Source organism: Zootoca vivipara, chromosome 8 (genome assembly GCF_963506605.1).
Source record: "Zootoca vivipara chromosome 8, rZooViv1.1, whole genome shotgun sequence".
Classification (NCBI taxonomy): Eukaryota; Metazoa; Chordata; class Lepidosauria; order Squamata; family Lacertidae; genus Zootoca; species Zootoca vivipara.
In genome coordinates this window covers 19,797,957-19,809,012 of record NC_083283.1, presented here as the reverse complement: position 1 = coordinate 19,809,012, position 11,056 = coordinate 19,797,957, and the positions used below count along the sequence as shown (strand labels likewise).

The 11,056-nt window shown below is 40.9% G+C and overlaps 1 protein-coding gene across 1 annotated transcript in view; it reads right to left on the bottom strand.

The window, feature by feature from the left end:
• Positions 1–332: 332 nt before the first annotated feature.
• LOC118090098 (nardilysin-like) overlaps positions 333–11,056 on the bottom strand; it is a 52,407-nt gene continuing 41,683 nt past the window's right edge. Inside the window, exons 27-31 of the mRNA XM_060278189.1 lie at positions 8,632–8,715; positions 6,067–6,157; positions 4,878–4,994; positions 3,352–3,441; positions 333–527 (exon numbers count right to left, since the gene is read on the bottom strand). Of these exons, the coding sequence (XP_060134172.1) occupies positions 333–527; positions 3,352–3,441; positions 4,878–4,994; positions 6,067–6,157; positions 8,632–8,715 (577 nt within the window). The remainder of the gene's footprint in view (positions 528–3,351; positions 3,442–4,877; positions 4,995–6,066; positions 6,158–8,631; positions 8,716–11,056) is intronic.

Sequence of the window (11,056 nt, the reverse complement as noted above, 5' to 3'; positions counted from 1 at the left end):
CAAGGAGTGGAGTCTCCTTCTTTGGAGATCTTTAAGTGGAAGCTTGACAGCCATGTGTCAGGAATGCTTTGATGGTGTTTCCTGCTTGGCAGGGGGTTGGACTGGATGGCCCTTGTGGTCTCTTCCAACTCTATGATTCTATGAACAAGGTGGAGACAAAATAAGAGACACTGTGGCAAAGGTGGACTTCCAGATGTTGCTGGACTGCCACCTCCCATCAGTTTTAGCCAGCACAACCAATGATCTGGTTCCAGCAGCATGTGGAGAGCCACAGGTGCAGTACCATAAAAGCAGGACACATAAGCAACCTTGAGGGTAAAGCTGTTGACAGTTTATTTTAGTATCTTGTGGTAAGGAAGAACGTTAAGCGTTGAGGTGAAGGCCCGTATGTCCATAACAGAAGGGAGATTCAGCAGAGGAGTGGAGGGTAGGAATGTTAGTTCAGCTGTTTTGCCAAAGGAAGTCCCCTGAACACTGTAGGTGCGTGCGAAATCCGTGTTTCCTTCCTGCTTGCCATAGCCAACCACCTGTGAATTCAAAGGCCAAGCAGTTAACCGAAGCAGCAAACACCCGGGGTCTAAAAGTTCAAACAGAGTCTGGTCTCCTGCGAGCACAATCCTGACATCGTGTTAATTATATGCCATTTCTGACAGGCTTCCTATCAACAGATGATACGTGAACAAACTGTAGGCACGCTTTCGCATATGACAAACTTGGCCCAAACATCTGGGTTGCTGCAAAATGATTTCTTGGTGTACAAATTCAGTAAGCATACAGCAAGCTTGCAGGGGAGATGGGGGCATAGGTTTGTTTTGGCAAGCAGCGTTGTACATTATCTTATAAACAGAAAGTTGCTGGTTGGGTAATATTGGGTGCTTGAAGTCAATTTGGAGATGAATATATCGTCTTTCACTTCAGATGGCAAGCAGCACAGTGCAAAATCCCTAAAACAAATGCCACCTGCAAACTTTATCTAGTAACGTAGAACCCTAATAGCCAAAAATGTGCCCTCCAGATGTGGCTCATCTAACTGTCCAGTCATCCCTCTACACTGGCCACACTGGCTGGAGCTAATCATAGAATTGTAGAGTTGGAAGGGACCCTGAGAATCATCTAGTCCAACCCCCTGCAATGCAGGAATATGCAGCTGTCCCATACAGGGATAGAACCTGCAACCTTGGCATTATCAGCACTATGCTCTACCAACTGAGCTATCTCAGTGCTTTTTAATGGGAGGTGAAGTCTGGCAACTTCTAGAGGGAACCACTTGGAAAAGATTGAAATAGGATGTTAAATGTAGAAACTTTAATATTTGAGATTGACTTCTAATACACTGCAGACCTTATTGAGAAAAAAATTAAGGTTTCATCACTTTTGTTTGGATTTGAGCCAATTAAAGCCCCATGAAACAAACAAACAGCTGAGAAGATAACAAACCTGTAAAAGTAAGGAGCATTTCCTTAATGAGTTCAGATGACTGCGATTTTTAAGAAAGCCAAAGATCATGAGAATGAAGAAACATTCATAAAATCTCAAAAATCTCATTTTTAAAATCCTGAAGGGCTGCTGCCAGTCAGTGTAGACAGTACTGAGCTAGATGGATCAAGGGTCTGACTTGGCATAAGGGATTTTCTTATATTCCATAGTGGCGAATTTCAGTGTGGTGTGTGTCTGTGTTAATGAGTTTTTAAATATCCAAAGCAGAACCTACTAATCTCCCCATCCTTCCACAGGCAGGGAGACATGCGTCCTCCCCACAAGGGAAATGTGCAAGTTGTTCTTCTTCTGATATTACAAAACAAAGCATAAGGAACAGGAAGCATAAGTGTGAAATTGTGCAAGAGAACAGGAAGTACATCTGGTAATGATGCTTGAAAGCTGCAAAGGGGGCAAGATTCCATAAGTCTAGAATTACAGGTTCTGCCATTAAGCGGTTCACAGATGTTTCATTCTTAGTGTAACAGAAGAATGTGTGGGAGAAGGATTGACAGTAGGGGAGAGTGATGGAATGGTGGGTGGTGACTGAGTGACAGGTGGACCAAGACTTTGCCTTACAATTACAGTAAGGGTTCTAGATAGTTGGACAAAGTTGGAGGAAGAGTGGGAAGAAGATGGAAAGTTATCAAAGACCATGAAGAGCCAGGTAAAAAGATGGAGAGTTAGGACAGGTGATAAAGAGGGATGTCAGTTATCTTATGACTGCTATTTGTTAGTTCTTCACCAAATAATACACATTTTCGATTCATGAATGTGTCCTAGATCAATATCATGTATATCATATATACACGATAAAGCGATCTTCAGCCATCTCAACCCTTGCTTTTCTATGCAAGACCATTTGCAGTCGTTTACAGCCGTCAACAGCTATCAGTCAGTCAATCACCCATTTCCACCACCCTTCTGAGTGATACCCCCTCCCCACCCTTTCCCTACATAAGCGCCTGGGGACTTCTGCTTCAGTGTATCTGAAGAAGTGTGCATGCACACGAAAGCTCATACCAAAATAAAAACTTAGTTGGTCTTTAAGGTGCTGCTGGAAGGAATTTTTTTTGTTTTGACTAGATCTGGAGGATTATAGATTGGACAGGGGAAGCCAATGTGGGGCCCTCCAGTTCCCGTCAGAGCCAGCCAGCTTGGCTGATGGTTAAGGATGATGGAAGCTGTAGTCTAGCAACATCTGCAAGGCACCTGTTGGCTATCCCTGGGTTAGGGCATCATCCCCTGTGCTGGCTTTGAATGACACAGACAAGTAAATAAAAGGAGAGTCTTCCTCCTGCTCTCTGTAAATCAGTAGCACACAATATGTTGTTGAGGGAAGCCTGGACTCAAGGGCCAAGGTCTAATAAGGGACTAGAATGCCACTGTTACTATCCATCTATAGACAAAAGCCAAGAGAGGGGCAATGGATGTCGCTCTTACCTTTTTATAGTAAGCTGCATTCCAGCCATGCCAAAGCCAGGGGTTTCTGCAAGCACTCAAATACACAAATGACTCCCCAACTAGGCAAGCAGAAGGCCTTACCTAGGACACATTCCAGGTAGTCCAAAGTATTCAAGGAAGGCATGAAACAGGTTTGAGTGAGAAATGAGGCCTGTGGGGGAGGACTCCAAGGGCGTTCAACCCCCAGGGCTTCAGTTCCCCATCCTATATATATATATGTGTGTGTGTGTGTCTGTGTGTGTGTGTGTTCCATTGAACTTCAGACTTCAGTTCCCCATCACTGATTTTACACACACACACACACACACACACACACACACACACACACACACACAAGCCATTGATACTTCCATAAGTTACATATCTATCTGAGAGAGAGAACACACATACTCTGATTTCAGGTATACTCACATGGGTGCTCAGCACTCGTTTGTTGTTGCCCCTGAATCCTAGGAACCAGTCAAGCAAATGGGATTTTCTAAAGCTCTTCAGGGCTACAATCTATAAGCCATAAAGAAAGAGAGCTTCTTAGGACAGATACACACTCCTTTGTGTCCTCCATCCAGCAAGCAAGAGGTGTTATCAGACACATACCAGGCAGGCAAAAAAACTCTCAAAGGGTGCAAAGTAGCCGAGCAGGAGGCTTAGCTTGGTTGGGAAGGGCAAGACAGAGAGACCCAGAGGGTTCCCAACCCCTGATATAGACCTAAAACGAAATTTAGATATTGCCCTAGGAGGAGTGTTTGGTGCATGAGCATTATATTATAAATTCCTCCATAGTTTCTTCTCCCTTTCCCCACAGTAGAGATATACCTTGAACCATCTTATACGGGATAGTTTATCTTGCAGTCCTATGCCCACTGACTTGGAAAGACTGCCAATTGAAAGGCTTGATTTTTCTTATATTTAAGAAAAATATAAGGGATATCGGTTCTGCTGTTTACAGGGATTCTCATTTTGGAATCCGCCCAGTGCAACTGTTCCAATAGCCCCGGACACTCGTCACAATGTATAAACTCACATTAGCAAGCTTAGCACAGCAGTCACCCCAACTTGGAGCAGATGGGAAGCAAGCTAGATGTTGATTTCTACAAGTGAGAGAAAAATCTGACACCAATTTAAGAAATTTCCCCCCTGTAACCACATTTTGGGATCTTGAAGATCTCAAGGCACAGCTGCCTCACACATGACAAACACTGAGAGTACATTCAAGTGGTAAACAAGCCATTCATTTTCACTTGTGAAGAGCTGTGTGTTAATTCCCCCCCCTTTTATTTTGCAAGAGCACAATTCAATTAGGAAGCCTAGAGGGCGCAGTATCTCTTATTTTTCTTATGATGGTTTCAATTCTTTACAAGTTTAATGATTGGGATCCTTTTTTTCCCCGTTCTTTTTTCTGTTTAGTGTTGTCCTGTATGAAAATTCTGTATGAATGATTTAAAATTTTGTTTTATATATGATTTAAAATTTTGTTTTATATATGATTTAAAATTTTGTTTTATATATGATTTAATTTTTGTTTTATATATGATTTAAATATTACTTAATTTATTTATGATATGATTTAATTTATTTATGATTTGAGTATGATGTTATTTTGATTTATTATGATTATGATTTAGTTTGAAATTATTTGATGAATATGTGTTTTTTATTTCTGTGTTCTGTTTTCTTTTGTATGTTCTTGTATGTTTTTTTAAAAAAAATGAAATAAAGCTTTTTTCTATTTATTTTTTAAAAGGAAGCATAGATCTCAGGTCTCCCCTTTTGGCTTTGTCAGCACCATGTAGGCAATCACACACAGTTAACCCAGTCCCATGAAAGCAATAAACCATTTCCCCCCTCCCCATTTTATGGACCAGGAGCAAAGCCACTTAACTGATTGCAACAAACAATTAACAAGAGACTAAGACGGGTAGCGTTTTACTATTTACTACCTCTCGGGCCAGTCTGTCAAACACGTACTGCTGAGTAAGCACTTCGTTCCAGTTCCTGTCCACCTCTTCCCCAAGATGGGCATCGTCAGTTTGCTTAAGCTTTATGAGAGCTGAGACCTGTAAAACATGCGGCTCCTGTAGGAATGTCTCTGCTTTTGACAAAGTTCTGCTTCCAAAAACTGTATGTCTCGAAGCAAAACGTGCACGTTGCCATGAAAGCTTGTTTCTCCTTCCAAGGCGTGCACTCCTTTTTTATGCTCAGATCCAATGAACAGGCAGGCATAATCTGTGCCGCCAAGCAGCAATGGATAGGCACAGAGCAACAGCAATGTTATGGTGTGGCAGCAATCTAGTTGACCCTTATAGCTGAACTTAGGGCTTGTCCATTCTTCTGCTTGTCTCAGTGCTTTCCCCCAGGAAAACCTACACTTTAGCACTTTAGAATTAGAGCAAACCAGGTTTCCTGCAAATTGATGTTTGCTCTGATTCAGTGGTAAAGAGCAGGCTTTCCATGGGAAAGTGGTGGGGGAAATGGAAAACAACTCGGACCCAGGCATGGAAAGCACAGGACAAGCAGACAACCTCTTGGATCCATAATTCAAGGCATGGGGCAAGTATATGATCCCTTGCTGGTTGCTGGCATCCATCTGTTTTGAGAAACAATGGAGTATGCCTCCGGGGGTGAAGTCAATCTGCTTTGTTAACAGCACCGAAGTGACCTCCCTGGGGCGCAAGCCTGTGCAGTGTGTATAGAGGTCTTGGGCTGCCCAGATGACAACCCCCCCCACCTTGGCCTCACTTATGTGGTCAAAGGAAATCAGAGCAATATGCCTGACACTAGCTTGGCTACAGGAGCTGCCGGAAGGAGGCGTACAAGGTGCCATCTAACTGTCTTAGGAATTCCACTCCAGATTTGTGTAGGGCAGGCATCCCCAAACTTCGGCCCTCCAGATGTTTTGGGCTACAATTCCCATCTTCCCCGACCACTGGTCCTGTTAGCTAGGGATCATGGGGGTTGTAGGCCAAAACATCTGGAGGGCCGCAGTTTGGGGATGCCTGGTGTAGGGCTTACTCCTTTGCCTCATTTTCTCTTGGAGACGTCTCTTGGACAAGATGTCCAAGATAAATGCTCAGGTGCCTAAACCAGTCTCGATGCAATGCACAACGTAAAACAAGCCACGAGTCTTACCTGAGCAGAGAACTCATCTTCAGTTAATTTTCGGAGTTTTTCTTCAAAGTGCACAAAGAATTCTTCTATTTTTTTATCAACAAATTCAGTGCTAAAAGTTACCAAGGGCATCAATAAGAAGTTTAGTTATTATTGACCTAACCCCTTATGTGCCCACATGACCTCTTAGATCTGCGGAACTGGCACTTTTACAAGTGCCACAAGATATATGTACATTCTGCACTTCCAACAAATCGAGGGCGTGGCGGTTGCCACTCTTGGGAACTCCCTTCCCATTGATAGCAGGCAGCTAGCTGTCTTCGCTGTATTGTTTGCTTTCCTTTTCTTTTCAGCAAGCGCATTATTTTTGCATGCCATGGTAACACATAGTTTTTTAGTCGGTACAGTCATACCTCGGTTCACGTCTGCTGCGGTTTGAGTACTCTTGGTTTGAGTACTCCGCAGACCTTCCAGGTTCCATGGCGCGCGGATGTGCAGAAGCGATCTGCGCAGCGCACGCATGCACAGAAGCGCTCTATCGGTGCTTCGTGCATGCGCAGAAAAGACGCTCCATTTAAGAACTGCTCGAGGAGCGAACGGCTCCCCGGAACTAATTGCATACTTTAACCGAGGTACCACTGTATCATTGTTTTTAAATTAATGGCTTTTTAAAAAATGTAACTTGTTTTTAATGTTTGCTTTTATTGGCATTTAAAAAGTGAAAATTTTATGTTGTCTTTTGTAAGATGTGTCTTTATTTAATAAAGTTATTTATGTACCACTCAATTACTGAAGTTTCTATATGGTCCTTTGTTTTAGGAAGCAGTGCATGCATTTTGTTAGAGGAAATAAATTTCACATAGGAATTCACAAAGATTGAATTCCGCAGCAAGCATCCCAAAAAGGAAGCAAAGGGACCAACAAGAAACCAGAGTGTCCTGAAGCTTTTGGTATATCATGCACCTGCTAAGCCTGGAGAGATTGAATCTGACAGGCCTCAAATGAAAAATAATAGTAGCACTTATGTGGAATGTATTGCATTCAACAAAGGTAATATTTTACAGCTGCTTAATTAAGATAACAGTTTCTCTCAAGCAAACAATAGGGAACTCATTTGTTGCTTGAAGATTCATCTCAAATGCACTGCCCGAATATAAACATTCTCAGGTTCTTTATATTACCAGCAATGAGCATGTTTTCACAGGCAAGAGTTTCATAAAAAAGAAAGAAAGCAACATTGCTGGCTGGTGATCTTGGTTCAGCTAATTGATTAATTATGACAACTACTCAATTGAGACTTTAAAATCTAAGAATCATATTTACAGCACATAGAAGAAACAGGTGTTTTAAATTCTGGGGTTGACAGCTGTACACATCTGGAAACTGAAACTTGGTTTTTAACACGCTGCAATAAGACCAGGACAGGCAATCAAGCAGGGGGGTTGTGGAATCCAGGATTTCAATTTTCTAGCTTTGTTGCTTGAAATACACTGGGTCCTTTAGGTTAGATTCAGACTTTGCCTTTCAAGATCCTTCTGTGCCATGGAAGGCTTCTTCCACTGGAGGTAGGGGAGGCAACATTTGCTTATTAATTCCCCACCATACAGTCTGAGGTCTTCTACATTTGTTTCAAAGCAACATATGAAAAAAAAGGATTTTATGAACTATATAGTCCTATAAAGTCTACCTTTATTAGACAGGTCCCAATCCAGCTAAAGTCCGATATGCTGTTAAGGCAATTGACTTAAGTTAACCACAATGGCTGTGTTGGACCAATAACAGCTGAACTTAATAATCCAAGATACATATGAGTCTGATGTCCCCACTGTTCCCTTCACCTATCTCAGGCATAGGCAACCTTGGCTCTCCAGATGCTTTGGAACTACAACTCCCATGATCCCTAGCTAAGAGGGCCAGTGGTCAAGGATCGTGGGAGTTGTAGTTCCAAAACATCTGGAGAGCCAAGGTTGCCTATGCCTGACCTATCTGAACAAACAAGCCAGGATGTTTTCATTCTATCAGTCCTGAAAAATGGTTTGTGTGTCTGTTTTCTGTAGGTTGGGCAACCTCTCGAGATATCATCACCAAGCTTCTCACAAGGACTCCTGAAGTGGTGTATGTTGTTGATGTTTGGGTGCTCACCGCCAGTTTGAATCAAGATGGCGGACCCAAATGCCACTTTGTTGTGATATTGTCCTTTTTTTTTGGCATAGGTACATCCAGCTGAATCTTGAGCTATCATTGCCAAACTCATCGTTCTTTTGGTTTTTAGCGGGATTCATTGTACCTGCCTCAAGGCCACAGACGATTCATGTAGAAAGGCTTATACAAGGAAACAATGTATACATGAGCAAATGCATCTCACAAAAGACACTAAGATTCTCAAGCGCTTTGGAAGAGAGCAGTAGAAACATTATTAATGGGGAATTATGGGACATACAATGCACCTTGGCTGCATTTTATACTCTAAACATGTCATAGCTGTTTTGGAAAAGTGCAGGCCTATGCAGAGCCCTAGAAGGTTCAGATGGAAACAATAATATTAAATTTAACTGCTCTTAGAAAAAATATTAACAGGCGACTTACTTATATTTGGTTGCCTGTGTTGTTACGGTAACAGAGAAACCCAGGATCCCAGATGTATTTCTTGTGGAAGGGTAGACATGGTAGCTTAAATCAAAGGAAAAGAATAACATTCCACAAGCACAAGTCATTTTATTCTGATCATTAACAAGTACTAACTAGTATATGGGAGCTATCCATCAAAACCGGTTCTCCCACATGCTCAATTAAAGCGCATGGAAGCAATACTTGGTAGATGGTTCAGATTGCATCATTAGAATTAGTGCTTTAAACCAGTGATTTCATTACTGCCTTTCAATGTGCCAGCTGCCTAAATGGAAGGCACATTTCAAGATTTGTTCTAACTACGTGAGTTGTACATTTTCCCGGCTAATTCTGTACGCCTTACCATAACAGTTGTGACATTTGTGACTACAGCATGGCACCATGTATTAAAATGTATTGGGGATCTTGTGTTTGCATTGTGTCTGCACCAAAACTGAAGTTACTGAACAGCTGGAGAGGCAGGACTTCAAAGGTTTTGGTCCCTGGTTCTTGGTCATGGGATCATGAGAAATTTTGCATGCAGACAAAACCTAGAATGGGCTGGAGTTGGCCCCTGAAGCATCTTTATTTAACTTCCTCCTGCCGCTGCTATTTCTTTAATACCAGGTTTGAATTAGATGTAATAAAGGGTTAGCTCTCAAAATCATCCATTGGAAGGTGATATCCAAGTAAAGGGCCACAAAGGCTTTAAAAACCATGTAATCAGAAAATCGTTGTATAATGTATGGATTAGGTATAAAGATTTGTTAGAAAGGAAAACACCTAAATGGATTTCACCTTTGGAGGCTAAGGCCTTTAAAAGACGTAATATGGAAACCAGTTGGCCAAAGTATAGAGATATCTTGATAGAAGATGGAGACCAATTTAAGTTAAAAACATATGAACAATTAAAACATAAACTTGATGATTGGCTCCAATACCATCAGATTAATGAAGTATTCCAAAGGGATAGAAAGCTTGGTTTTCAATTCGAAAAGTCAAAGTTGGAAACAGAATTGTTAGAACCTAAAACGAAAATACTTTCCAGAATGTACAAATTATTGCTTGAGTGGAATACGAAAGATGAACAAACAAAGAATGTTATGATTTTATGGGCAAAGGATGTTGGACATAACATTATGATAGAGGAATGGGAAAAACTTTGGCAACAGACTATAAAATTTACTGCGTGTAGCACTCTAAGAGAAAATATAATGAAAATGGTGTATAGATGGTACCTTACACCAGTAAAATTAGCCAAGATCTATCATAACCATGATAATAAATGTTGGAAATGTAAGAAAGAGGAAGGTTCCTTTTATCATATGTGGTGGACGTGCCCATTAGTAAGAGATTTCTGGGAGAAGATTTACAATGAACTGAAGAAGGTGTTGAAAAACACATTCATTAAGAAACCAGAATCCTTCCTACTGGGCATAGTTGGCAAAGAGATTCCTAAGAAAAATGTTACCTTTTTTATGTATGCCACGACGGCGGCAAGAGTACTACTAGCTAAGAATTGGAAATCACATGAAATACCAACAGTTGATGAATGGCAGATGAAGATGATGGAGTACATGGAAATGGCTGAGATGACCGGAAGAATCCGCAACCGGGGAGAAGAAGCGGTAGAAGAAGAATGGAAAGATTTCACAATATATTTAAAAATATATGTTAAAATTATGTATTAAGATCAGATTTAGGACAGAAAGAAGCTGTGGAATGAGTGATTATGTAAAGTAGACAGAAGCAAAATAAGTCTAGAAAATGTTATTAAAAATGTATTGGAAATTGCTAAAAAATTTAATTGGTAAATAAGCATAGTAGGAGGGAACCCGAGGAGGTCCCTATATACAATGTGAAAAGAAAAAGATTAAGTATTTGGATTTTTGCCTTTTTTCTTCTTTTCTTTTTTTTCTTTTTCTCTGTCGTGTTTCTTATCTTTGTTATAATCTGTTTGTTTATTGTTGTTATTAATGTAAAACTAATAAAAATTATTTCAAAAAAAATGGAAGGTGATATCCAGCATTACTCATATTTAGAGTAACTTTATTCCATAAATTTCAGCGGGTTTACTCTGATAATGACTAGGATATTACTCACAGAGCTTTTGGATGCAATATTATCCAAGTCTTCTTGTACTGTTGCCTAATGTGCATTTTGGAAAGGGCCACTGCTAATTTTCCTATTTGGGGCATCTTTTTTGCAAGCTCATTTATACTTCATTAGTGACTATACAAGCACACATGGTGTATATCTGTAAAACCTTTATTGCTGGAATAATAGAATGATAGGGTCATCTCCAACTCCCTGGGGCTGGACTACAACTCCCATCATCCCTAAGGCTGATGGAAGCTGGGGGTCCAACAATATGTGCTGGATACCACATTAACAATCCCTGGGT